The sequence below is a fragment of the Mya arenaria genome, chromosome 6, assembly GCF_026914265.1.
Source record: "Mya arenaria isolate MELC-2E11 chromosome 6, ASM2691426v1".
Classification (NCBI taxonomy): domain Eukaryota; kingdom Metazoa; phylum Mollusca; class Bivalvia; order Myida; family Myidae; genus Mya; species Mya arenaria.
The window spans coordinates 544418-572130 of NC_069127.1; the positions used below are offsets into that span (position 1 = coordinate 544418).

General features: G+C 35.9%; 3 protein-coding genes across 14 annotated transcripts in view; 1 reads left to right on the forward strand and 2 right to left on the reverse strand.

Annotated features, from left to right (window-relative positions):
- Positions 1-885: 885 nt before the first annotated feature.
- Positions 886-8628, reverse strand: LOC128238534 (IST1 homolog). The gene is made up of 5 exons (XM_052954555.1): positions 8239-8628; positions 7154-7565; positions 6585-6644; positions 5917-6079; positions 886-1607 (listed from the first exon to the last, which is right to left on the reverse strand). Exons 1-5 carry the CDS (start codon positions 8505-8507, stop codon positions 1453-1455), a joined length of 1059 nt encoding a protein of 352 aa, XP_052810515.1. The 5' UTR covers positions 8508-8628; the 3' UTR covers positions 886-1452.
- A 3460-nt stretch (positions 8629-12088) lies between these two features.
- Positions 12089-17813, forward strand: LOC128239290 (lambda-crystallin-like). Of its 2 annotated transcripts, none has more exons than XM_052955876.1 (6): positions 12089-12099; positions 14830-15064; positions 15389-15550; positions 16607-16801; positions 17145-17250; positions 17520-17813. In XM_052955876.1, the coding sequence occupies exons 2-6, from the start codon at positions 14855-14857 to the stop codon at positions 17741-17743; spliced, it is 897 nt and encodes a 298-aa protein (XP_052811836.1). In that variant the 5' UTR covers positions 12089-12099; positions 14830-14854; the 3' UTR covers positions 17744-17813. The 2 variants fall into 2 exon arrangements, with proteins under 2 accessions (XP_052811836.1, XP_052811835.1); XM_052955875.1 differs by lacking the exon at positions 12089-12099 and adding an exon at positions 14454-14566.
- Positions 17814-21603: 3790 nt separating this feature from the next.
- LOC128236637 (syntaxin-binding protein 5-like) overlaps positions 21604-27713 on the reverse strand; it is an 81760-nt gene continuing 75650 nt past the window's right edge. For all 11 annotated transcript variants that reach the window (XM_052951628.1, XM_052951627.1, XM_052951623.1 and 8 more), the window contains one exon: positions 21604-27702. In XM_052951628.1, the coding sequence (XP_052807588.1) occupies positions 27565-27702 (138 nt within the window). In that variant the 3' untranslated portion in view covers positions 21604-27564. The remainder of the gene's footprint in view (positions 27703-27713) is intronic.

The window sequence follows — 27713 nt, forward strand, 5'->3', positions numbered from 1 at the left end:
GGTAAGGTGCTAAGGTAAGGTGCTGAGGTAAGGTAGAAAGGTAGTGTGATAAGGTTAGGTGCTAAGGTAGGGTGCTAAGGTAAGGTGATAAGGTAGGGGCAAAGGTAAGGTGCAAGGTAATGTGCTAGGTATGGTACAAAGGTAAGGTACAAAGGTAAGGTGCTAAGGTATAGGGTAAGGTTAGGTGCTAAGGTAGGGGGTAAGGTTGGGGCTAAGGTAGGGGGTAAGGTTAGGTGCTACAGTAGGGGGTATTGTAAGGTGCTTAGGTAGGGGGTCAGGTTATGTGCTAAGGTAGGGGGTAATGTAAGGTGCTAAGGTATAGGGTAAGGTTAAGTGCTAATGTAGGGGGTAAGGTTAGGTGCTAAGGTAAGGGGGTAAGGTAAGGTATCAAGTGGGGGGTAAGATAAGGTGCTAAGGTAGGGCCGGGCTGGGATAAGGTCAGGCGTAAAGTGGGGGGTAAGGTTAGGTGTTAATGTAGGGGGTAAGGTTAGGTGCTAATGTAGGGGGTAAGGTAAGGTGCTAAGGTAGGGGTAAGGTGTAAAGTGGGGGGTAAGGTTAGGTGCTAATGTAGGGGTAAGGCTAGGTGTAAAGTGGGGGGGGGGGGTAAAGTTAGGTGCTAAGGTAGGGGGTAAGGTAAGGTGTAAAGGGGGGGGGGGGGTAAGGTTAGGTGCTAAGGTAGGTTTAGGTAAGGTGCTGAGGTAGGGGGTAAGGTAAGGTGCTGAAATAAGGTTCTTAAGCAGATGCAGAGGTAAGGTGCTAAGGTAGGGTTTTAGTTTACCTTTGCAACAAAATAGAGAGACTAATGACTTCAAAGGCTTTACAGATTAATTAACATTAAAAGTACACAACTGATAAATACATAAACAGACAGAACAACGACAAACATGAAGAAAAAAAACAGTTTATTATACAATATTTAAACATTAAAGAACAGATTCTGACTAATTTACTGACTTTTCCCTAAAACAATTTTTTGAATAGTAATAATAGTAATAGGCTTTCAATCAAATGATGAATAGATAATACACAATGATTGCTCTGCAAAAATCAACACTTTTAGACCCTCTTTAAAATCATGAAACATCTAAATACGGTACATCAGTTCAGTGCTTTTTTCAATATTACTAAAACCAGTGTAATTGAGCTTTACAAAACCAAGAAAGATTTCTAATGTTGTCACTGATCAATGTTTTATCAAGTATGGCAGAGATTACCATACCAGTGATATAATAGAATCACACTCTCATTCTTATATTAAATATGTATACAAGATCAAAATCATCACTAATTACCAATGTATATGCTCATTTGAAGTACAAATCACTGTGGTGTCTCATCAAAATTCACAAACACAGTGCACTAAAAGAAATACATATCAAGTACTGCACATGATGTTATTATATCCTAAATCATCAACCATACACATGCAAGTCTATGTCTTATGTATGCTGTCTACTTTTTCCTCTTTAACTCCTCAAACCTGCGCGACAGGTCATCAAAGTCGACGTCCTCACCCCCCGCGGATGATGCCCCAGGGGGGTCGGGCAGGGTACTGTTGGGCACAGCAGGCAGGTCAGGGAAACTGTCCATATTGTTCTGGGAGGGCACTAAAACAAAATGGTAGGAATCATTATCACGGTGACATGATAATTGGCAGATGGCAAAGTTAAGACATTATAAACATGACAGCAGCCTCTCAGTGATATTGTTTTGCTTTACCATATCAATTATATTGAACTTCTATTAAATAAAATATACATGTACATCTAGGACCTTTTTACATAGGCATCTTAAATTAAAATTGTACCTTTTCCTTAAATTCATCAATTTCCTTAACTGGGCTATTTCAAAAAAAATGGCTAGTTTGAGTATTTTCTAAATAAAATGAATAATATACAAATTATCATAATTTCTTCTTTCCCATATCTTGTATTTCTGTGTCATCAAAAATCGGGAAGTTTGACTAAATTAGCTTCAGCGGAAAAAAAGTTATGCACAAAAAACAGGCCAAAATTGTCAGGAGTGTAACAAAAAAACGTGACACTTTACAAAAAGCTCTCAATTCAAAGCATTACTGTAAACAACATTGGCGAATGACAATGTAATAACTTTATTAACCAGAAAAACACAATGTTGACTTCAAGGTAATATAAAAATTTAAGCGATATTTCATTATTTATGCATGAAATATTACTGATACTGATAATGTGTGTTAGGAATTTTTCCACATTTTTTTTCTTTAAAAAACTCTTTTTGAAGTATAGCTCGGATGAATTATCATATAACTTACAATTTATTATTTAAAGTTTCGGATAATATATCATTATTACATGTGTACAATATTTTTGTGTGTTATTACTCTTTTTGATGCTTAGCTTTCTAGAAAGAAGCTGGCCTAAAAATGTCAGGAGTGTAACATTTGGTATAAAATGAAACACAGTGTTGGCAAACAGTTAACAAATGTACTAATTAGGGTGTTTCCTGGAAGTCTATGTCATGGAGTGATCATAAGAAATTATCATGAAAATAGTGGTTGGTTACTGAGCATTAGATATGTGCCCGTCAGGAGTGTAACATTTTTTCGCAAATTTTTGGCGTATTATTTATCATCATTTTCAGAAGTATAACAGTATATTTGTACAAATGTTAAGATTACAAATGAGAAGTGAAGGATACATTTTCAATCTGATGTAAATAAGGTAAGTTTTAACCAATTTTATGCCTATAAATGTTATCAAAAATGTTTGAATTTAAAACAACTTAATTCCTATGCAACTAATAGAAAAATCATGCAGTGACAGACAATCAACAAATGGTATTTTTTGGCTACAATGAGGCAAACTGATGACCCTGTTCTATAATTTAATTCATTTAAAACTATGTGACTTTAATTTCCAGCATGACTTTGACATGTCCTTCAATGTTACACTCCTGACCAAATATGGTTTGAGTGTGAATACTATTTTTTTACAGAAGAAATATCAAGGAAATAGGGACAAATTAATTGTAAGCCTTCCAGGTTTCAAAGGGGCACTAAGAAACAAGAAAAGTTAAATACAAGAAAGAAAGTCATTAAAAGTACATCAGAGGAAAGAATTAGGAAACAGAGAAAATCTTAAATGACAATGTGAAATTTTAAAAATGAAAAAGAAATAAGGAAACACAAGAAGCAAGCAAAAATCAGAAAATTGCCGAGTTATGAAGAATCTTTTAGAAAACCCAGAGCTTGGCCAAGACAATAAAGCTTTTATTGAAAACGCAGCTTCTAACAGACGATCAAAGTTGGTTGACAAAGATGAAGTTGTGGAGGAAACACTTGAAGTAAGCAAAGTGGCCGTCCAAAAGTATGAGAACAAAAATGTCAAAAGTAAGTGGGCATCTGCAAACAAGAAAAATAGTCAGGCCAAAGAATGTCATGTCTAAATAGATACAAGAAGAGGAAAGATACTCAATTGAAAGTACACTGTAAAACCAGCAGCTTGGGAAGATAAGCTGTACCTTGAAAGCAATTAAGAATCATGCCCCAAAAAACACCATGCATGTAAATGGAAGTCATGTACCAGTACCTAAACGCCATTTGCTAAGTTCAAAATTGAAGTCTAGAACAGCAGATAAATGTGTCGAAAAAGGCAGCCCAGGCAAATTTACAAACCACAGAGAGCTGTCTGACATATCAGTATGATAATGTCCTTTTGACACTATACCTGGGACTGTGAGAATTGGGTGTGGACTATATTCATAATCTGTATGAGCCATTACTTTCAATTTGTACCGGATCATTTTGTGGCTGTAATTAACAGTATGCAGAAAGAAGAAGTCTCTACAGTGACACAGAGGTGACATCACTTATTTATATTGTGGCCACAACTTAGTAACTTGAGGTCATGACTTATTAAATCGTGGCCACAACATAGTAATAAATAGTAGTTACTTATTGTGGTCACAAGTAACTAAATTGTTGCCACATTTTAATAAGTTGCGGCCTCAATTAAGTTGTGGCCTCAAGTTACAAAGTTGTGACACAATTTACTAAGTTGTGGCCACAATATATATAAAGTGTTGCGAATGTCACGTCAGTGCCACTGTATTAGTGTAATTCTGACTTAAAGTAGCAAAGGTAATAAATATTCAATAGTAGATGTGCAATAAATTTATATATTACCGGGTAATTAATCATCATATATGATAGAAGGACAGATATTTTATGAACATGTTGTGAAATATGACTTTCTAATGAACATGTCTTAAAAGTGGATGGCTCAGATATTTAGATTAGATTAATGCAGTGAGCTACCTTCAATGGGATGTACACCTGATCAAATCAATGATATATCATGGCCATCCAAGCATGATATACTAAGAAAACTATCACTGCCAACACTTATGTCTCAGTTTTGGGTTAAAATTGAAATTTGATACATAGTAACTTGAACTTGAAATATTTGTCAGGAGTGTAACAATTCGGAACAGTTGTATTAGTTACTTACACTGAATACCATAGTTAAATGAAATAAAAGTGTTACTGTTGTAGTGCTTACTGTTATTTCAATTGAGTTTTGCAATTTTTACAAGTTGAGCAAGTTGAGCAAGAATTAAGTAACAGTTACACTTTTTTATAGTTTTGAAAAACCTTTCTCAGATTATGTAAAATCGCAATGTGTCAATGCTAAATTTGTTTTATTATGTTTCACTGGCTATCAATTACTTTGTAATAGCATGTCTTTTGATTTATACTGAGAAATTTTAAGTGAAATCTATTTAATGGTTTAATCTACATATGTCAGGAGTGTAACAATTTCTTAAAATATTGTTCCTGTTTTTATTTTTGCTGCATGAAGTGAAATCATAATGCCTCTATGATTTCTTTGTAATGTTACTTGTTATTGTTTGAATTCTACAAAATGTATTTTTTTTTAAATTTAATTGCACAATTTAAATAGAAAATAAAAAAATACCTTTGAATATTACATTTCATCGGTAAAAAAAGTACAAAAAATCAAATTCTTCAGAAATTTTGAGCGACTGAGTAATTCAACATTCTATTAATGTATGCTGACATAAGAGCTACTAAAATAATAATTGGGAGACATGTTAACTTAGGTTATTTCAAGAAAAAATGACATTAAAAGTGTTCATGTATTGTGTGTTTTTATTCCATGTTTAGTTTAATAAAAGTTTGATAAAAATGTTATATGAGTTGTTTTCTCTATACAAAACCAATTTTGTATACTACAAAGATTGTTCATCAAAACTAGGCATACAGCCTTGTATTTAATGATGATTTAAATTTAGACCATTTTTCAACTTTTCTAACCATTTTTTTTGAAATAGCCCAACTGTGTTATTTTACTGTTACAAAATAGTATGTTAAGTGATATTCTGCAATTAAAATATGGTAATATAATTCCTTTAAATGAAAACACAATTTTAATGAATTTTCAAGAAATATAACAATTCAAAACTTTACACTGATTTTTCTTAAGATACTTCTGTAATACGGATCCTGAAATATTCTTCTACAGCAGAAAAGTATTAATATGAGAATGAAAAATGAGGTTGTGAAGCACTACTTGTATGTGTTTGTTTGGACTACTTTTTGTGCACCATGTCATCACGGTATGAGTACAAATCAATGAATCAATGACAAGTTCAAAATTGTACGTTCAAAATCACAAGAACATTATTCATACAAATATTTGTGAGCCTATAGACGGATTAAAGTATCAACAATTTCACTTCAATTCCACTACTTTTAAGTTGCAACTGTTACATGTGCATGTAGGTACATGTTTAAGAACACATACATGACATGTTTGGTAGGTCTCTTATGGTTATGATATCAACTGTTTTAAACAAATACTATTTAAGTTTGAAGAAATTAGTCAAAATACCTGTGTACATAATAAGTTAACTTACTAGGACTGGTATGAGAGGATGTGTAAGGAGGTGGAGGCGAGTGTTCCTGACCACCAGCAGGGGCTGAGGGGGATAGGCCTCCAGATGCGCCACCAGGGGGGTAGCCTGCGTAGCCAGAGGGTGGCGTGTTGGGCACAGGTGGAGGGGCAGACTTGTAACCTTCCTGGAATGGAAAAATAAAATAGGTGTTAGTCAGATTACACTTCGGATCATGATGTCTCCTTAAATATATGGTAATATTATGATTACTTTCCTTGTTCAGAAGTGTAAAAAAAAATATTAGACTTTTCGGTTTTTATTGGACTTTTCTGTTTTTTTCTAAAATTAACCAAATTTTTTACCTAAACTAGTACAAATTTAGCATGTATGCAGTGTTGGAAATTAGCATAAGCCTGCAAGCCATGCACTGGCAAAATGTTTTCTTGGCTTGCTCAAATTCTGAATTTTATATAGCAGGGCTAGTTAAAAAATTTGATACCAAGCAAAAGTAGAAGAATTCGGGCTTGTTCATCCAAGTCTAATTTCAATGCCTGTGCATGCTCTAATTACATCAACACATCTTATGTCTTGCCAGTCAGCCAGAAACTGAGAATAAATATAAACTACAAGTTTAAAATTGAGTATCATTTTTTACTTCCAAAAGGCTCAATTTTTTTAAAATTACTCACTGAAGGATACTGTTGCTGGGGAGGTGGATAGTACATGGCTCCCTGGTTGGGTGGAGGAGGCTGCAACAGAGATACGACATGTATGATACTGGTATATGAACTCCTGTTTCACCAACCATTCCAAGGCAGTGACCCCAATATATATTGATAAAGATGTTGATGTTTGATTTGTCTGTGTTGTTCGAACATGTACATAGTGTGTTTCTAGTTCAGTGTTTTCGAGCATTTAATCATGGTCAATGTAAAATGTATGGGCTTGTACTTGTGTATGATTGCAATATTATCATTTATCACAACAACAATCAATATTATTTTCATTCTAACAGTACATTTAATAAATGATTAGTTAAGATATTAATACTAATTCGAAATGATTTGTAAGTAGAGAAACAACATCAATGATACTGAAAATAAGTATATAATATACAATATTGTGCATCACATGTAAAAGCCAGAAAAAATACAATTAGGTCATTACGTCGTATAAAAAATGCATATCCCTTTCAAGTTACTGACTGTAATCATATTATAGATCAGTTTAGAATGAGGCATCTGCATAATGAGCTTACCTGTGGCTGTGCAGGATAGGGCTGGAGAATGCCTGTGCCCCCACCCCCTCCACCAGCTCCTCCCCCGGGTTTCCGGTTCTCATCAAGGTCAATCAGAAGATTCTCTGCAGCAAATATCTCATCCTGACTCATCACTGTTGGATCTGCCTCAAATGGTACATTGTATGATTTAGCTATTTCAATCATATATCTCTCAATCAATATTTTTGGTGGAGCCTGAACGCCAAGTTTATGCATCACTTTTTCACTAACATTGTTCAAGGCATTTGTTCTGCATGCCTGCCCAAACTCTTTGCCATACTTGATGGTCAGTTGGTCAGCAATGGTCTTCATCTCTGGGACATCTGTCTGTAACCGAGGTGCTGCCCATATAAGACTTGAAATGGCTTCCTCCAAGCCTGGATCAAGTTCCCTAAAAGGAAAAACATGAACTTTTGATTTCTATATTACACATTGTTTTTTGTTTTAATATACATAAATAATCAATGATGTCAAAAACCCTAGAAGCTGACAATTGTTTGTTTACTGGTTATTGCAATTTTTTTTCTCACTTTTGTGATCTTATATTTAAAGGACTGTATATCTTACTACCAGTATTTTAAAATTATAATGAGTGTACAAGGGCTTGGAGGATGGGTGTTGACACCAGATATTTAAGAAATGATGCATTTTAACATGTGATTGTTACCAGGTGATGTGGTATAATTGACATGACTCCTAACCATGACTCATATAATTTTTTGGGGAGCATGTTTTTTTTGAGCTGAGAGTGAGGCTTACCAGGGAATTATAAAAATGTCAAATAGATAAACAATCCCAAACACTTATTATTGTATTATTGTAGATTCTATGATATTCATTCATATGGACTAAAGGTAGTTGAGATAGCCACACTTAGTCAGCTTACAATTTCATGTTATTAAACTTAAAGGAAAAACACTATTTAAGAGATGCCACAAAACCAAGTGTTTATTGGAGCGCACTTATCCAATTCAGCTCAACATCTTGTGAATCTGTGAGGATGACGTTAAAATACCTTTATTTCGTAAAAATAAACTCACTAAAAAAACAACATTTTGACCTACTTTTGTGTCTGAACCAGGCCAAATCTGGCCAGCAGCAGGTCACAGTACATCTCTAGGAGTTCCATCGCTTCCACGATGTAATCTTCCCGGATGATGTGCTCCACCCTGATCCGTGCCCGGTCATCCTTAGCTGAAGAAATGTAGTCGGCTATTTCTTTCCTGGCTTTCTGACCTATTTCAGTCTTTTTTTTCTCAAGCAACTTCAGCCTGTTTATTGTCAGTCTGAGATTTGTCTTGAGCTTATTGTAGTTTGTAGAACTGCTAAACATGGTTATTGCGTTGAGTTCTTACGAAAATATGAATAAAACACACCATGCATCAAACAAAATGAAATAAATTTTGAAATAGTCACAAGATTCTGACTGTTTGTTGATGTTTCATCTACTTCCGTGTTTGCCAAATATTGTTCCGAATAGTACAAGAACGGTTGCGGGGTGATACAGGAATCCAGTGGATTTCACGTGAAATCCACTCAAAACGTGAAATCCACTCAGAACTCAGTTATTTTAATTAATAATTTATTTATTTTGTATACATATTAGAAAGTGCCTCATGAAGGGTTTATATTTCAAATTTCAATGAAATTGGTCAAAAAATAAAGAAGTTAGAGCAATTTTTCATTTTTTTTTTCCAAAAATAGATCGGAAATCGAGGTGAAATTCAGATTCCGATAAGTGAAATCCACTCACAACTCATTAATTTTAATAAATAATATCAAATTTTATCCAAATTGATCCAAAAATAAGAAAGTTGTAGACCTATTTTGAAAAAGATCGGAAATCGAAGTGAAATCCACATTTTGACAAGTGAAATCCACTTTTTCAGACGAGAAATCCACTCATAACTCATTTATTTTTAACAAATTGTGTTTTTTTTTTGTTGAACAAATAATTGAAAAGGCATTATCATCGGTTTATATTTAAAATTGAAATGGAATTGGTCCAAAAATGAAAAAGTTAGATAAATATGTTGAAAATAGATCTGTAAGCTAAGTGAAATCCACATTTTGACAAGTGAAATCCAATATTTGGGAAAGAAATCTACTAAGTGAAAAGAAATAAATTCAATCAAGTATCTTAATATTAATACAGTAGTAGTTTGTGTCCGATGATTATATATATTTTTTGTGTTTTATTTACTTACATTAGTATCATTTAATCCGTTTTAGTCGTGATATCTTATATAACATTAGATCGAATATCTGAATCAGTTGAGATGCAATATTTTGGTTTGTTTTTTCTGTAAGTAACCACTATCCAATATATTAGTTCTATAATATCGTTTAATAATTACTCTTGTCTTTGATCTATATCTATCACGACTCTCACGTGCCGTTCCTTTCGTGCCTTTCGCACTTAGCGGTTAAGGTGATACATCAAATATCCGAGAAAGTTGACATAACATACTCGGCGGTAAAATTAAAGAAGTTTAGTACAATGGCAGTAATTATTTTATGCCGAAAACGAATTTGAGAAGATATGGTAAGTATAAAATGTATCAGAAATGGCAATTGTCATTGCTATGTTTCTATTCTTTATGCTATGAACATGTAGTGTTGGATATACCGTAAATGACTGGGTATTAGACGCACTTTTTTCCCTCAGATTTTGATGCAAAAAAATGCCTGCGTATAATACCCAGTAACAATTTTTTTGAACTTTTTTTCTGAGGTCAATTTCAAGCCGAGAGTTTGTTTAGATTTATGTAGAAAGGGATGTTACTCGCGTCATATTGATCGAGTATATACGGGTTAAAACGGCAGTTGAAGATCGGGATACGGTATATCGTAAGACGTTTATAATTTCAACAAAAATATTTTTCGATTAAAGTTACCGTAATTCACCTAAGAGTTCGGACACTCTAAATATTTGGACACCCATAATTATTTCCCAAAATAATTTATTTTGCGTACCTAATTTTCGGACACCCAAAGGACATCAATCATAACTTTCACAGTTACCAAGTTTCACAGACGAAGATTATTGATTTTTATCTTTACAATGCCTGGCTAGATTACCTAACCGTATACACCACTGTGACAATTTAATTAGTTACTACCCATCCTAAACGATTTATTGCCTGTTGAAAAGGAAGTGTGATATATTTATTGGAAGATTAAAGAAACAACAAGGGCAATCAAGGGATTAAGAAAACATTGACATGGCATGTTTGTAAAACGATCTGCCAATAAGCTTTCAAACTTGTACCACACTTATAGACTATATGAAGCAATAATCGTACAGTTATACATTAATCCTGCATAGCAATGTCCATGCTCTCCACGAGATCCTCGTGGGTATAACTGTAAGTTATGTGACGTCACACAGTGTGACTCTTTGATCTGAAGCCGATAGAATGTGTTTATTCAGTTCAATGCATGTATAAAATGGTGTTTTAATTAACTTCATGAAGGATTTACACTTATAGGCGTATATTCTACCTCTTCGATACTGGTTGGATTGGTGGAAAAGCTGGACATCCGTCTACAATCCATAGAATCAAAGCTGGACCCCATCCAAAACGAACTATTGTCATTAAAAACTGAAGTTGCCAAAGTCCGCGATGAAATCTAAATATAACTTCAAAAGTGACAGAGATGGAGACTTTTCGTCAGTCCATCAGCGATTTTATCGACGACTGCAACCGCAATACACAAAAATGTTCCAATTCTGTTGACGATCTCCAAATCCATTGTGCAGGCATGTCAAAACTTTTGAACACTATACAGTCCGATAATGAAGCTTATAAGGAGGAAATCCTAGACCTGAAATGGCGATCGATGAGAGAAAATCTCATATTCGTAGGTATTCCTGAGAACTAGAACACCATACAGAACACTGACGAACACTCAATTATTATTTTTGGATCAATTTGAATAAAATTTGAAATATAAAGCCCTTTCAATTATTTGCTCAACAGAAAATTAATTTGTTAAAAATAAATGAGTTATGAGTGGATTTCACGTCTGAAAAAGTGGATTTCACTTGTCAAAATGGGGATTTCACTTCGATTTCCGATCTTTTTTCAAAATAGGTCTACAACTTTCTTATTTTTGGATCAATTTGAATAAATTTTGAAATATAAACACATTGTAAAGCCTTATCAATTATTTGTTCAACAAAAAAATTAATTTGTTAAAAACCAATGAGTTGATTTCACGTCTGAAAAAGTGGATTTCACTTGTCAAAATGTGGATTTCATTTCGATTTCCGAAAAATTGCTCTAACTTCTTCATTTCTTGATATATTTCAATAAAATTTGAAATGTAAACTCTTTATTAGGCACTTTCCAAAATGTATACAAAAAATTTTTACTTATTAATAAAACTGAGTTAGGAGTGGATTTCACTTCTCGAAAACTGGATTTCACCTCGATTTCCGATCTATTTTCGAAAAATTGCTCTAACTTCTTTTTTGACCAATTTCAATAAAATTTGAAATATAAACCCTTTATGAGGCACTTTCTAATAATTATACAAAAACAGAAAATTATTTATTAAAATTAATGAGTTGTGAGTGGATTTCACTTATCGGAATCTGGATTTCACCTCGATTTCCGATCTATTTTTGGAAAAAAAAATGAAAAATTGCTCTAACTTCTTTATTTTTTGACCAATTTCATTGAAATTTGAAATATAAACCCTTCATGAGGCACTTTCTAATATGTATACAAAATAAATAAATTATTAATTAAAATAACTGAGTTCTGAGTGGATTTCACGTTTTGAGTGGATTTCACGTGAAATCCACTGGATTCCTGTATCACCCCGCACCCGTACAATAAAGGTTACATCCCACTATACAACGATTGTGTTAATTGTACAAACGCAAAAACGGACCATGAAGGGGGAGTTTATAAAAGGTAAGCAGTTTTTTTAATATTCTAACTAAGTGATATGTTTTAGTATGAAAAATCGGCATGATGCTTGTTCATTGCGTTAGGCGTTGTAACAGCATTGTTTTAGACTAGTAACATAGATTGACATGTATATCACGGCTTGTATCGCCTGTTATTGTTCCATTAATATTACGTACGTATCGATGCTCTCTGCAATATACGTGTCAGTTAAGCTTTATCTGATGCACATATAACGTGCATTAAGCTTTATGAGAATGATTCATATTACCTTATTTAGCTGATTACTTAAAATAACGTTCACTTTAAACTGACAGCCGGAGCACGGTACTTGTAGAAACAGACTTCATTACTTGTTGTCGAAATATCGCTTCCTAGTAAAGAATAGTTAACATAAAGTATATTGAACCAGCTAAAGGGTCATCTATGATGTTTGTTCACTGAATTTTGAGTTATGTCCCTGGGATCTTGCCATTGACCACGCTTTAGGATCAGGAATGACCACGCCCAGGGATCTACGATGACAACGCCCGGGAATCATGATTGACCACGCCCTGGGATCAGGGTTCACCACGCCCTGGGGCCAGGGTTAAGAACTCCACGATATTCGGGTTGCAACGCCCTTGGAACACGTCTAACCACGCACTGGGATCAGGGTTTGGCACGCCATGGGATCAGGGTTGACAACTCCCCGATATTCGGGTTGCCACGCCCTTGGATCAGGTCTGATCACGAACTGGGATCAGGGTGGACCAAACCCTGGGATCAGGGTTGACAACTGCCCGATATTCGGGTTGACACGCCCTTGGAGAAGGTCTGACCACGCCATGGGAACAGGGTTGACAACGTCCTGATATTCGGGTTGTCACGCCCTGGGATCAGGTTAGACCACGCCATGGGACCAGGGTTGACAACTCCCTGATATTCGGACTGAACACGCCCTGGGGTCAGGGTTGACCACACTCTTGGATCAGGTTTGACAACTCCCCGATATATGGGTTGCCACTTCCTGGGATCAGGGTTAACTACGTCCTGGGATCAGGGTTGACCAAACCCTGGGATCAGGGTTGACAACTAACCAATATTCGGGATGCCACGCCCTTGGATCAGGTCTGACCACGCCATGGGAACAGGGTTGACGACTCCCTGATATTCACGCCCTGGGATCAGGGTTTACCAAGCCCTGTGATCAGGTTTGACAACTTTCTGATATTCGGGTTGCCACACCCTGGGCTCAGGGTTGACCATGCACTGGGATCAGGGTTGACAACTTCCTGATATTCGGGTTGCCACACCCTGGGATCAGGGTTGACCACGCCCTGGGATTAGGGTTGACAACTTCCTGATATTCGGATTGCCACACCCTGGGATCAGGGTTGACCACGCCCTGGGATTAGGGTTGACAACTCCATGATATTCGGGTTGACCACGCCCTGGGATTAGGGTTGACAACTTCCTGATATTCGGGTTGACCACGCCCTGGGATTAGGGTTGACAACTCTCTGATATTCGGGTTGACCACGCCCTGGGATTAGGGTTGACAACTTTCTGATATTCGGGTTGACCACGCCCTGGGATTAGGGTTTATCAAGCCATGGGATCAGGGTTGACCATGCCCTGGGATAAGGGTTGACAACTCCCTGATATTCGGGTTGATCACACCCTGGGATTAGGGTTTACCAAGCCCTGTTATCAGGGTTGACCACACCCTAGGATCAGGGTTGACCACGCCCTGGGATTAGAGTTGACAACTTCCTGATATTCGGGTTGCCACGCTCTGGGATCAGGGTCGACCACGCCCAGGGATCAGGTTTGACAACTTCCTGATATTCGGGTTGCCACACCCTAGGATCAGGGTTGCCACGCCCTGGTATTAGGGTTGACAAATCCCTGATATTCGGGTTGCCACGCTCTGGGATCAGGGTTGACCACGCCATGGAATCAGGGTTCACAACGCCCTGGGATCAGGGTTCACCACGCCCTGGTATCAAGGTTGACCACGCCCTTTGATCATGGTTGACCACGTCATGGGATCAGTGTTGACCACGCCATGAGATAAGGTTTGACAACGCCCTGATATTTGGGTTGACCACACCCTGGGATCAGGGTTGACTACGCCCTGATATTCGGATTGACTACGCGCTTGGATCAGGGCTGACCACGCCATGGGATCAGGGTTGACCACTAGTTAGACACTGACCTGCATTATGCACATAATGGCTTTTAATAGAAGAATTAGATCGCCACATTATAACTGCAGCACTAAAAGTAAACATGAATTTGAATACATTACAACTCGTTATTTCAATGATACCTAATTATTGTACACAATGTACTATTATCGCTTATCAACAACTGAGATAAGACAGAACTCAACTTCATTAGTGAACGCAACAGAATAATCACCTATCGTTCAAAAGACTGTGCCATCAAATATCAAAATGAACAGAGAAAAAATAGGAATTATAGGAAGGTAACTATATCGCAATGATTCTAAGTGATCGACGGTATTTTTCAAATAAATCCGGGAAATATAGAATCCTCCATGAGTTAAACATTGGCAACCACTGCAACACGTTTTCTGATGAAAATGACGACATGCTAATTTCGTTTTTATAGTATACACGTATTAACAACTAGGGATCGACACCTTTTTTAACACAGTACAAGTAGATTATGATGTCGATACTGATTGATACGTTAGCTATACTGTTTTACACCAACATACATTTCCAGTGGGCTTATTGGGCGAAGCTGGTCAATGCTGTTCGCGGCGGCGGACTTCGATGTCGAAATGTACGACATTGACGAGAAACAACTGCAGGGCGCCATGGCGGAGGTGCGCACACAGCTGGCGGAACTTGAGCGGCTCGGCCTCCTCCGTGGAAAACTGAGCGCGGAACAGCAGTTCAGCAACATCCGGACCACCAGCGAGTTCGAAGATTGTGTGCGGGGTGCATTCTATGTTCAGGCAAGTTTCGGCTCATGTAACAATTTGGAATTTTGCTTTGCATCAAGAAACAAAATATGACCTCAAATGATCGATGCTGACATTTTCTGCTTGAACTGCATTGGTACATTTCTTTTCGAAAGTCAATGCATGACCTCAAATGATCGATGCTGACATTTTCTGCTTGAACTGCATTGGTACATTTCTTTTCGAAAGTCAATGCATCTATTATGTAAAGAACGCCACAAACCGCAATATGAATATGTCCTTATACTTTTAGAATGTTTGGTTATAAGGGAAAGTGTTTATCGAGTTTCATACAATAAAATGATTTTTCAACGACAGGAATGTGTTCCGGAAAACATAGAATTAAAAAACGCTGTGCACACGCGGGCTGATGCCGTCATGAGTGATACATGCATCCTGGCGTCCTCAACCAGCGCGCTACTTCCGTCACGCCTGGCCGCCGACATCAAACACAAGAACCGGTTTATTGTAGCGCATCCGGTAGGTTGGTCGTTTTGCTGTGTTACGAAGACGAAATCAGGCACAATTCTAAGAATTATGTGCAAGTCATTTGCCCTTGATTGTCAACTGCAGCAAAACTGCTTGTTATTTAAAATTGGGTGAAATACTTCCAAGTTGCATTTACATGTGACAAATGTTTCCTTTTCACTCCTTGTATGTTCCACTTAGCATTCAGCAAACTTTATCAATTAAGTGTCAGGCAATAATACTTATGATGCCTTACTTCGTATTCCTTTTATCATGGAGCTCATATTTTTATTCTGCTTGTGTGATCATACGGCATCACTTCTTTTAAAGGGACTGTACACCAATTTGGCACCGAAAAAGTTTTTTTTCTGTAAAGAATCTCCGGACAATTATTTAATAAAATAATGTTTTACTCTTTGATATCATAATTGTAAAAAACCCATACCAAAATGTAAAAAAAGAATCGCGTCGAACCGGTGTCGCCAAAATTGCGAGTTCCAATGCATTGTACACATCGATACCAAGTTTATGTCAGTTTTCGACAATTTTCTCTTTTTGTTCGCTGTTTTATCATACGGAGTACAGTCCCTTTAAAGCATTATTCAACAATGGGATACGCCAGATCCTTTCAAAATGGTATGCCTATAGTTTGATGATGTCATGTTACTGAGTGATTTAAAGAGATTTAGAAGTGAAACAAAAATGATATCTCAATGTTTCAAAATATTCACTTCTGTTTCGTATTTTTCAATGTTCTAAAATTTTAGCCCGCTCTCATGTCCTAATTTAAACGTCAGCGCGCACAGGACTGCGACAAAAGCTCAATGACATCATTTCCGAAAAGACGTTACGTTCGGGAACAAATACAATTATTTTTCATTATACATACTTATTTCGGTGTTAAATCGCAATAGTTTTCACCTCGTGAATACACATAGTAAATATTTCACCCGTGGGAACGCCACTTGTGTAATAGCCTTTGGTGCTTACTCGGTGAAATATATTGCGATCTTACAATTCACCTCTATGTTATTATGACTATAAGAATAGTGAAACTGAACTTTTCAGACGAACCCACCGTTCTACGCGCCGCTGGTGGAGCTGGTACCCAGCCCGTGGACGGACAGTGACGTTGTTCCCAGCACCAAGGCGCTCATGGAGAAGATAGGCCAGGTACCAGTCGTCCTCAAGAAGGAGATTGAGGGGTTCGTGCTTAACCGGATACAGTACTCCATCATGCGGGAGGGATGGGGGCTCATAAAGGTTCGCCTTTTAGAAATGAAAAACGACTCGTTTGTTATGAACAAACTATGTTAAAATTAATCTGAATTTTGTAAGACTAAAATAAAATTCGTTATCTGAATAAAAATTTAAAGATACGCATTTTATTATCTTTAATCAACATTATAGGTTAACAAGACAGTCAATGCTTCAATTCCTCTGTATTAGAACAACAGTCATCGCATAAAACAAGTTTTATACATAATATCAGTCTTAGCACAATTGCCTAAAAATTGAAGGTCACGTTGGGGAGAAAGCCAAGCCCTCTTATCAAGAAGGGGAGGCCACCATTGCATTCTCATAAACCGCATGTTTTGTCCTGTAGGACGGCATTGTTGATGTTGACGGCATTGACAAGGTGATGAGCGCGGGGCTTGGGCGTCGCTACGCTTTCATGGGGCCCTTTGAAACCGCACACCTTAACGCAGACGGTAATTACATGTATATACAAATATTCCCGTATGATGAAATAGTTGACATGTTGTAAAATGTTACACGTAATAGATGACGTCAAATCATCACTCACTTAGTGAACTACATACATACTACATTTTAAGAAATATTTAGATTGCATCTATTACATTATATCAATATTTCCTATTTATTTTACAATTGGTGGTTCTTCACTAACTTTCTCAGTAAAAACATAGTCAAATTTCTGGTGACTGACGTTGTGAACATGTTTGCGTGTTTCCCGCAGGCATGAAAAATTACGCAGATCGGTACGCCACGATGATCGAGGGCGTCATGTCGACGCTCAAGTCCAACGACCGGTTCGGAGGGCCGGTGCTGGAACAGATCCGCACGGAGCTGGAGGCCCGTATCCCTCTGTGTGACCTCCAAGAGCGGAGACAGTGGCGCGACCGCCGCCTTGCCGCGCTCACGCAACTTAACCAGCGCATTGACGCTGAGGACGCTAAATAATTTGTAGGGAAAACAAAAACACGTGTATTTCATTGTCATCTCTTGTTTTGTTATAAAATCTATTATATGGTGTGTTTTTTTAAAGTTTTCTTCCATGACGTAAATTTGTTTTATTCGCTATCACGAAAGAGTCGGTTTCGAAGTCTTGCTAAGAGTCGTGAATGTGAAATTGTATTTTTTTAGCTGTAGATCGCAGACTTAATACCGCAAATCGATTTCAGGCATTGTAAGATCTTTTTCTTTAATTGACGTGTTAAAAGAATAAGTGTGCTGGGGCTACAAACTGGGACGTATGGTATTTTGCGGTTTAAACAAGTGCGAATTAAAAAAATGTATTTAAATACGTTCATAATATTGCATCGGTAATGTGAATTTGAAAGCAAACACGAGACTCTTAAATAAAACTTGGTGATAAACCGAAGGGAATGGATAGTTATAGATAACAATGCAAAGAATGGAAATGTGCTGACTAAAAGACCCCGCCTTACTTTATCTACTACAAATATAGTCAAAACGGGTTTTATTAGATTATTAATTAACTTTACATAATCAATAAACTTGCGAGCTGAAAGCAATGTTCATATTTCATAGTATATGTATAGGTTTATCTGTTACTGTTATGAAACTAGCTAATTAAACACAAATCAATTTACAATTACCTATGCACTTAATGGTTACAGTTTGGGGCCACTCAAAAGATTTTTCGGACTCGATTTGTTGACAGACTTGTAAAATCAGGATTGTCGCGTCTATAACTATTCAACGCTTTCATCAAATGCTAGAGTGGGGTTCGTATGTTAAGTTTATTAAAATAAAATATAAGATACATAATCTATTAGAAATATGTAACTTTTTTTAAAAAGGAAAAATGGAATTACACTTAAGCTAGTCTTAAAGTTAATGAAACGAAAAACAAAAAATACTAAACGTTAGTAATTTTACCTTTTTCCTTATTCACTTACATGTTATTGTTCATGACCGGAAACGATTAAAAAATGATATTATATGTCATTGGTACCTACCCAGTACACTTGAAAAACGAAATTTAAAACCTACTGCAAGTATACGTACTAGTAGAAGAAAGCGAAGTGTTTCACCGGCTCTCTATCATGTTTCGCTATTTCTCTAACAAGTTTCACTACCCCTCTATCATATTTCACTACCTCTCTACCATCTTTCACTATCTCTCTATCATGTTTCAAAACCTTTCTATCATATTTCACTATATCTCTATCATGTTTCACTACCTCTATCATGTTTCACTTTTCTCCATCATGTTTCGCTACATCTCTATCATGTTTCACTGCCTCTCTATAATGTTTCACCACCTCTCTTTCATGTTTCACTACCACTATCATGTTTCACTATCTCTCCATCATGTTTCGCTACATCTCTATCATGTTTCACTGCTACTCTATCATGTTTAACCACCTGTCTATCATGTTTCACTACCTCTTTATTATATTTCACTACCTCTCTATCATATTTCACTACCTTTCTATCATGTTTCACTACCTCTCTATCATGTTTCACTACCTCTCTATCATGTTTCACTACCTCTCTATCATGTTTCACTACCTCTCTATCATGTTTCACTACCTCTCTATCATGTTTCACCACCTCTCTATCATGTTTCACTACCTCTCTATAATGTTCCACTATATCTCTATCATATTTCACTATCTGTCAATCATGTTTCACTACCACTCTATCTTGTTTCACCACATCTCTATCATGTCTCACTACCTCTCTTATCATGTTTCACTACCTCTCTTATCATGTTTCACTACCACTCTATCTTGTTTCACTACCTCTCTATCATGGTTCACTATCATGTTTCACTACCACTCTATCTTGTTTCACTACCTCTTTATCATGTTACTACCTCTCTATCGCATTTCACCACCTCTCTATCATGTTTTACCACCTCTGTATCATGTTTCACTACTTCTCTATCATGTTTCACCACCTCTCTATAATGTTTCACTACCACTCTTTCTTGTTTCACTACCTTTCTATTTTTTTACCACCTCTCTATCATGTTTCACCACCTCTGTTTCATGTTTCACTACCTCTCTATCATGTTTCACCACCTCTCTATCATGTTTCACTACCTCTCTATCATGGTTCACTACCTCTCTATAATGTTTCACGACCTCTCGATCATGTTTCACGACCTCTATAATGTTTGACGACCTCTCTATCATGTTTTACTACCTCTCTATATTGTTTAACCACCTGTGTATCATGTTTCACTACCTCTTTATTATATTTCACTACCTCTCTATAATGTTTCACCACCTCTCTTTCATGCTTCACAACCTCTCTATCATGTTTCACTACCTTTCTATCATGTTTCACTACCTTTCTATCATTACAATTCTATTATGTCTCACTACCTTTTACTGTAGACAATGCCTGCGTTTTTAAATGGATTTATAAGACAGTTGCTTGTTAAAGGGATTTTTAAGACAATGGCTGCGTTATTTAAAAAGATTAATTAGTCAGCTGCGTTGTTCAAGGGTCTCATACGACAGTAGCTGCATTGTTAAAGGGGTGTATAATACAACGGCTGCATTGATTAAGGGATATATAAGACAATGGCTGCATTGAATAAGGGATATATAAGGCAATGGCTGCATTGTTCAAGGGATTTATAAGGCAATGACAATATTGTTTATGGGATTTAAAAGTCAATGGCTGCATTTCTTACAGGATGTACAAGGCAATGCCTGTATTGTTTATGGGATTTACAAGGCAATGCCTGTATTGTTTACGGGATTTACAAGGCAATACCTGCATTGCTTAAAGGATTTATGAGGCAATACCTGCATTGTTTACGAGGTATTTAAGGCAATGGCTGCATTGCTTAAGGGATTTATGGGATTTATAAGGCAATGGCTGCATTGTTTACGGGATTTACAAGGCAATGGCTGCATTGCTTATGGGATTTATAAGGCAGTGGCTGCATTGCTTACGGGATTTATAAGGCAGTGGCTGCATTGTTTACGTGATTTATAAGGCAATGGCTGCATTGCTTATGGAATTTATAAGACAATGGCTACATTGCTTATGGAATTTATAAGACAATGGCTGCATTGCTTATGGAATTTATAAGACAATGGCTGCATTGCTTATGGAATTTATAAGGCAATGGCTGCATTGCTTATGGAATTTATAAGGCAATGGCTGCATTGCTTATGGAATTTATAAGGCAATGGCTGCATTGCTTAGGGGATTTATAAGACAATGGCTGCATTGCTTATGGGATTTATAAGGCAATGGCTGCATTGCTTAGGGGATTTATAAGACAATGGCTGCATTGCTTAGGGGATTTATAAGGCAATGGCTGCATTGCTTAGGGGATTTATAAGGCAATGGCTGCATTGCTTATGGAATTTATAAGGCAATGGCTGCATTGCTTATGGAATTTATAAGGCAATGGCTGCATTGCTTATGGAATTTATAAGGCAATGGCTGCATTGCTTATGGGATTTATAAGGCAATGGCTGCATTGCTTATGGAATTTATAAGGCAATGGCTGCATTGCTTATGGAATTTATAAGACAATGGCTGCATTGCTTATGGAATTTATAAGACAATGGCTGCATTGCTTATGGGATTTATAAGGCAGTGGCTGCATTGTTTACAGGATTTATAAGACAATGGCTGCATTGCTTATGGAATTTATAAGGCAGTGGCTGCATTGCTTATGGGATTTATAAGACAATGGCTGCATTGCTTAGGGGATTTATAAGGCAATGGCTGCATTGCTTACAGGATTACTAAGGCAATGGCTGCATTGCTTAAGGTATTTACAAGGCAATGGCTGCATTTCAAGGGATATATAATACAATGGCTGCGTTGTTTAAGGGATTTATTTGACCGTTCAGAATGATCTACAGGAAATCACATTGTATCAATAAAACAAGAACATTGATTAACAACATGCATCATCAGCCACGCAGTATACAATCAAAAAATGAAACATTTCATAGTGATTGAGTTACACGGAGTTATTCTAGTCCATATGCCTTAGAATGTACAAATGAAAATTATGTGCAATGAGTATGACTAAAATAACTATACAAAGGTTTTGTTTATGAGAACATAAATAAATCCAGTGCTATTTTCTAATTAAATGTGTCTCAAACCAATATATATTAATATTATTTTCAGAACTCTGCAAGAGTAATTTAAAACAGAAAATATTGGAAACTTAAGCCAAGTTTAGGCCGAACGATGATACTACAATAGTCTCCTAGATGTGCCATTTACACAGTGGCCAGTCAAACATGGTTACACACACCCTAAACTGTGCAAGTTAACTAGTGGGTGAGCTTGTTATACAAATAATAAGGACTAGAACATTCACACAGGACTTACAACCATAGCTTGCATATTATTATATGAAATAAAGGTTTTGAATTTTTCATTCACTAGTCTTTTTTCATAACTAATCCAAGTATAACTATCAAAATGTTGAGCTTTCAAAATAATTTGTTTGAAGTATTATTTTTTTTTAATTAAAATAAAAATCATTGTTTTCAGATTGTTTTTTCTACTCTCCTTCTATACAGTGAATGGTTAAGACACAGTCCCTTTACAAAATAGCAAACTGTATGAAATTATAAAGACTATGAGTTTTAATTAGGAGTTGATAAATAAGCCTCATCTCTAATATCGAAGACAGTATTTCATCAAAGTTGCTATACATGTCCCACTGACCATACATTTTATATGATGTAGGTATTAATACCCAGCACAGCCAAGTCTCTCATGTTAACATCCAATCGAGATTTCCTCATTCTGATTTGTTTATCATACTCAAACACACAATAGGGATGCTCTAAACAATAAAATATACACATTCTCATAAAAATCTGTACAAATTGCAGCTATATAATCTATAATATATCAATCAATAACAAACATATTGCACAAATGATTGGGTTTTATAGTACACCTCAATTTCAAAGGCCTGAAGGCTGTGTTTCAGGATCATGCAGAGCACATTTCATTGACAACCTTGACATAATTTAAATCCAGTTCAATTCCACACATTACCTTGACTGACCTTTACCCACTTTCAATCAAGTCTATTTTAGCACATGACCTTGACCTACTTTCAATCAATTCAATTTCAGCACAAGACCTTGACCTCCGTTTACAAACTTTCAATCTAGTCTATTTGGTTTTTTACCTTGACTGACCTTGAAACACTTTCAATCAGGTGTATTTCAGCATATTACTTTCACTGACCTTGATACACTTTTAATCAAGTCTATTTAGCATATTACTATGACTGACCTTGACACACTCTTAATCAAGTCTATTTCAGCATATTACTATGACTGACCTTGACACACTCTTAATCAAGTCTATTTCAGCATATTACTATGACTGACCTTGACACACATTCAATCAAGTCTATTTCAGGCAGAACAAATCCAAGCTACAGACATTGGCGTAGTCATTGTTAATAATCATAAACACAAGTTTCGTCATGAGAACATTTTCAATATTTTTTTTTTTTAAAAAGATTCACCTTTTTTCTTTGTAAACTTTTCACATGTACCAGGATTATGACCATACATCATTGAAAATATGCTTTGCAAGACACCAAACACATCAACATGACCCAAAAACAACAAATTCAACTATATATAATGAGAGGAATGATTCCAATAGTAAATGTACAACATAGCTGGTATTTATAAAAACATCTTAAATAAGATCCTAACTCAAGTTATGAAATAACTTCAGATGATTCATGAATACAGCCCCAGCAGCCAATTGTAAAAAGCTGGTTAAGCTGTCCATAGGTAACTCTGGTTCGGTTGCACATTTAATGATTTGATTGGTTATTTGCAATGAATGGATAAATATTGACCAATCGATTAATTTTTCGGCTTACTTTGACCAAACCAAACAATTACCTACTTTTATACAATTAGCTGCAGCAGGTGTCTTATTTAATTAGTATTCAACTTGTTGAAGACAATCAGATTATTTACAGGAGTCTTTTTTTAGAAAATAATTGTTGGATCAAACTATTACACTCTGCCATGTAGAGGTTTTAACGATCGCTAATATTACATCAAAATAAATTAGTATATATTTAAAACCTTTCCTTTCATTACTTATAACACCAAATTGCCCATAAATAACATCAATAGTTACATATAAATAATATCTGTACAGTCAGATTTCAAATTATTTAACATAGGAATGAAAAACAATAAAGGTTGTAGCATGAATGTTTGCTTGTTCGAAACATACAATTTGCCTTATTAGGAATGTTATATTTTAATTTGGTCCACTAAACCACATCTTAGGGGAATGTAGAACATGGATTTCAAAACTTGTAAACTAGAATTCCTAGAATCGGATGTGTGGCCAGAGCCCATCATTTGTTCTAGTCAAGGTCATGATGACCTAGACCTCGGACCTACTGACCCAAAGTCAATAGGGGTCATTACTGACCACAACCAAAGCTCATACAAAGTTTGAAGGCTCTGTAACAAGATGTGAATGTGATTGATTGAAAACGATAGTATGATGTGTATGACGATGTAGACAGAATTATCCCTAGGTGTCAACACAATAAAAGCTGAAGAAATTTATATCACACCTATGAATATTGCACATAAGTCTTGCACAGCTTAACTAAACCAATGCAGTTCCAAATATCATTTAATATTACACTGAATGATTATAATAAATAATTAAATGGTAATCAATACAACTGCTTTAATTAAAAAACCCATTCTCATACTGCTGAAAATGCAACATTACACAATGAAATTTTGTATTTCAAAATTGTCTTCACTTGTTGAGTGTTTCCCATTTTTTCAAAATTATCATTATCAACGAGTTCACATTGAATAAAAATGAAGTTCTCTTTATTGAAAATAACACCGATCACCTGTATATAAATATTCATAAAACACCCTTATATGAATATATATAACTGTCAAATCCATGGCGATATTGCCCAGTCAACTGATCACCCGGAAAAACAGGTGCACATGGATTTGGAATTTATACAGTATATTGTTAAAAAAAGTTAAGCAGGTAATAATCGAGGGCATTTGTAATCCGATTTAAGCGTATTGTCAACTGTCCATGTATATAAATTGTAATCTAGTTGTATTTGAATACATAACCTGTATTGAACCACACATATATTGTCACATATGCCCTATGAAGAAATAATATATAAACTAATGCAGCATGAAGCATGGTCATTACAAATAAACTCAACAAAATAAAATATATAAAAGTATCAACAGGATAGAATTACAAAGCTTAATGAAGATATACGATTCAGCAAACACAAATATGCCAGTAAAGCATAAACATAATAGAGAGATATCATAGGTACATGTATCGTTCATGGGGATAACGCCAGAAGCTACCAAGACCTTCTTTATTTTAATGCCGCTTAGTACCTTCCGGCCTTAACCAGATGAATAATGCGCTAGTTGTCAGTTCCGGTAAAGCTGGACTGACACCATGCCGTGCATCTGAATGAGAATGGGGTCATTTTATACATGTGATGTGAGAATATCGTCAGGCTTCCTGAAAACACAGTAACATACATAGTTCACCATATGCTTAATTTACCTCAAACTAATATAACAGAATGTATAACATAAGAAAGGCAGGCTACAAGCTGTTAGGTATAGTTTCACCCAAAGAGGTGAAGAAACAAAACTCATGCAATGGATTCCAGTCTCATGTCTAACTATTCTTACTTCACATTTCACTGAAAATGTATATTACCTACGTAATAATTCTCATATATTGAATTACACATAAATGCTGTTTATATTATTACGTATTTTTTTTTTTAATAAATGGGAATACCAATTATTTTCCTAATTCTTAGAGAATATTTTGGCATATAAAATGGGGTTTGAATTGCTTCACTTTGTATGAAACAAATTATAAAATCATTAAATTGCCTAGATAAATAAGCTTATGCAAAAAAATAATCCCAACTTGATTAGGTACTTACATTTTAGCTCGAATGTATGTGTATGACAATCAAAATAATACAGCAGTAGTGTATCGAACTGTCACTAATACCATTGTAAAGAACAGCACTTGTTCATTGTAACCATGTTTTTAATGAGTTTAGAAATAAGAACACCGAATACACACACTTACACTGAAATATCGAAACAAAAAATGCACTATACCTGCAAAGTAATTGTCAACTAAATAGCACCCATGAATGACTAATTTCCCAACATTAACTTCAATAATCATGTTTATTCAATAAATGGTTATAAATTACACCATCAGCTGTCTTAACAAGTCTCACAAATCATTGTGTATTAATAAATAATATAAATTGAAAATTATCTTGTTATCATTTGTATTGTGTCAGCAGGCCACGTAAAACTTTAATCAACAGTCATGTGTTTATTCTGTTAAATATATTGGTGTCATCCATGTTTTAATTTTATGTAAAAAAAGTGATTGAACATATTAAAGATGCACTCTTACTCCCAAATAAGATATACCACAATAAATAATATTGTTTTAATTTACCAAAAAAGGATGAATAAATGTCAAAAATAATGTTCCTGATGAAGGATACCGAGATAAATTTGAAAGAGACTAGCATAAAACACGGTATTTCTACCTCATGAGACTAAAGTAAACCACAGCAAATCTTTTAGCATTCATTAGCATTCACCAATATTTTTGCGCTTTCTGCTTTTACATACATGGTTACAATCTTGTTATTAGTTTTGAGGATTTATGTCATTATCCGGGATATGAACGCAGTTGGGCTTGTTCAAGTAAGTATGGAGTTCTTCGCACATACTTTAACCAGCCCAACTGTGTTCATACCCTGATATTGACATCAATCAGTCAATTCATTATTTAAAAATTCCATGGATGCCTATATCTTTTATTTGGATATAATTCAACCCTAAAGGTACTGCAAGAAATATGAAACTGGCTTCTTGGCAAGTAAAACTACATTTCTTTGGGTTAAAATCTATAACAGCATTTAACAAATTTAAAAATATAACAACGAAAAAAATAAGCTCGGACAATACAGGAGCACATCATTGTGTTGGGAACTGGTGAGAACTAGAAATAGTATCAGTCATCAGATTTAAGAATATTTGCCACTACCTAAATAGTTAACATATTAGCCAATGTCATTCTCTTATACATGAACTTCACACTCAGAACTTGAGAGCTGAAATCACTGTATGCAAACGAAACTTTGCATGTTCATATCACTAGTACAATATCATCAGTACAAAAATGGTCTAAATTTATGGCGTAACATGAATCTTTGGTCGACAAACACTGTCCAAATGGCAGACATCCCTACAGTTAGAGGCCACAAACTGGCTCCACTAACAAGCTCCACAGAAAGTCCCTTTCACAAGGAAACAATATATCACATTTTCTTGGATATAGACAAAACATCCCTCAAACAGCAACAGGAACTAATGTTTCCTTAATATCAGCACTTTCTTCTGTTTATCCATCCATTCACTGTCAATTATTGGCAAACTACATGTCCAACATGTCCAATTTCCATCCATGGCTGGTCGTGGTATACTGTTATACACTAGCTCAGCCAACTGCCCTTCTCCAAGTGTGTGTGGTTATACACATGTAAATGTAATACCCTACTGTTCATGGTAGGAGTGACACAAGTGCTACACCTGGCCCCTACAGATGAGACACAGGTGATGAACCTGCATGTTGCAGGCATGTCATGGAGGATACACTTTGCCGAATGCAGCCTTGACACGGATGTGACACAAGTTGTGAAATAGACGCTAAAACTGGTACCACTTCTTGTCTTTGTACTTTAACATGATCTGATGGGCAGTGTTGGAGTACGCCTCTGCCTGCATTGCCATCTCCTCCGTACGCTCACTCACGCCTGATAGCTTCTCACCTCGCTCGGACAATAACTGCAAGTGAT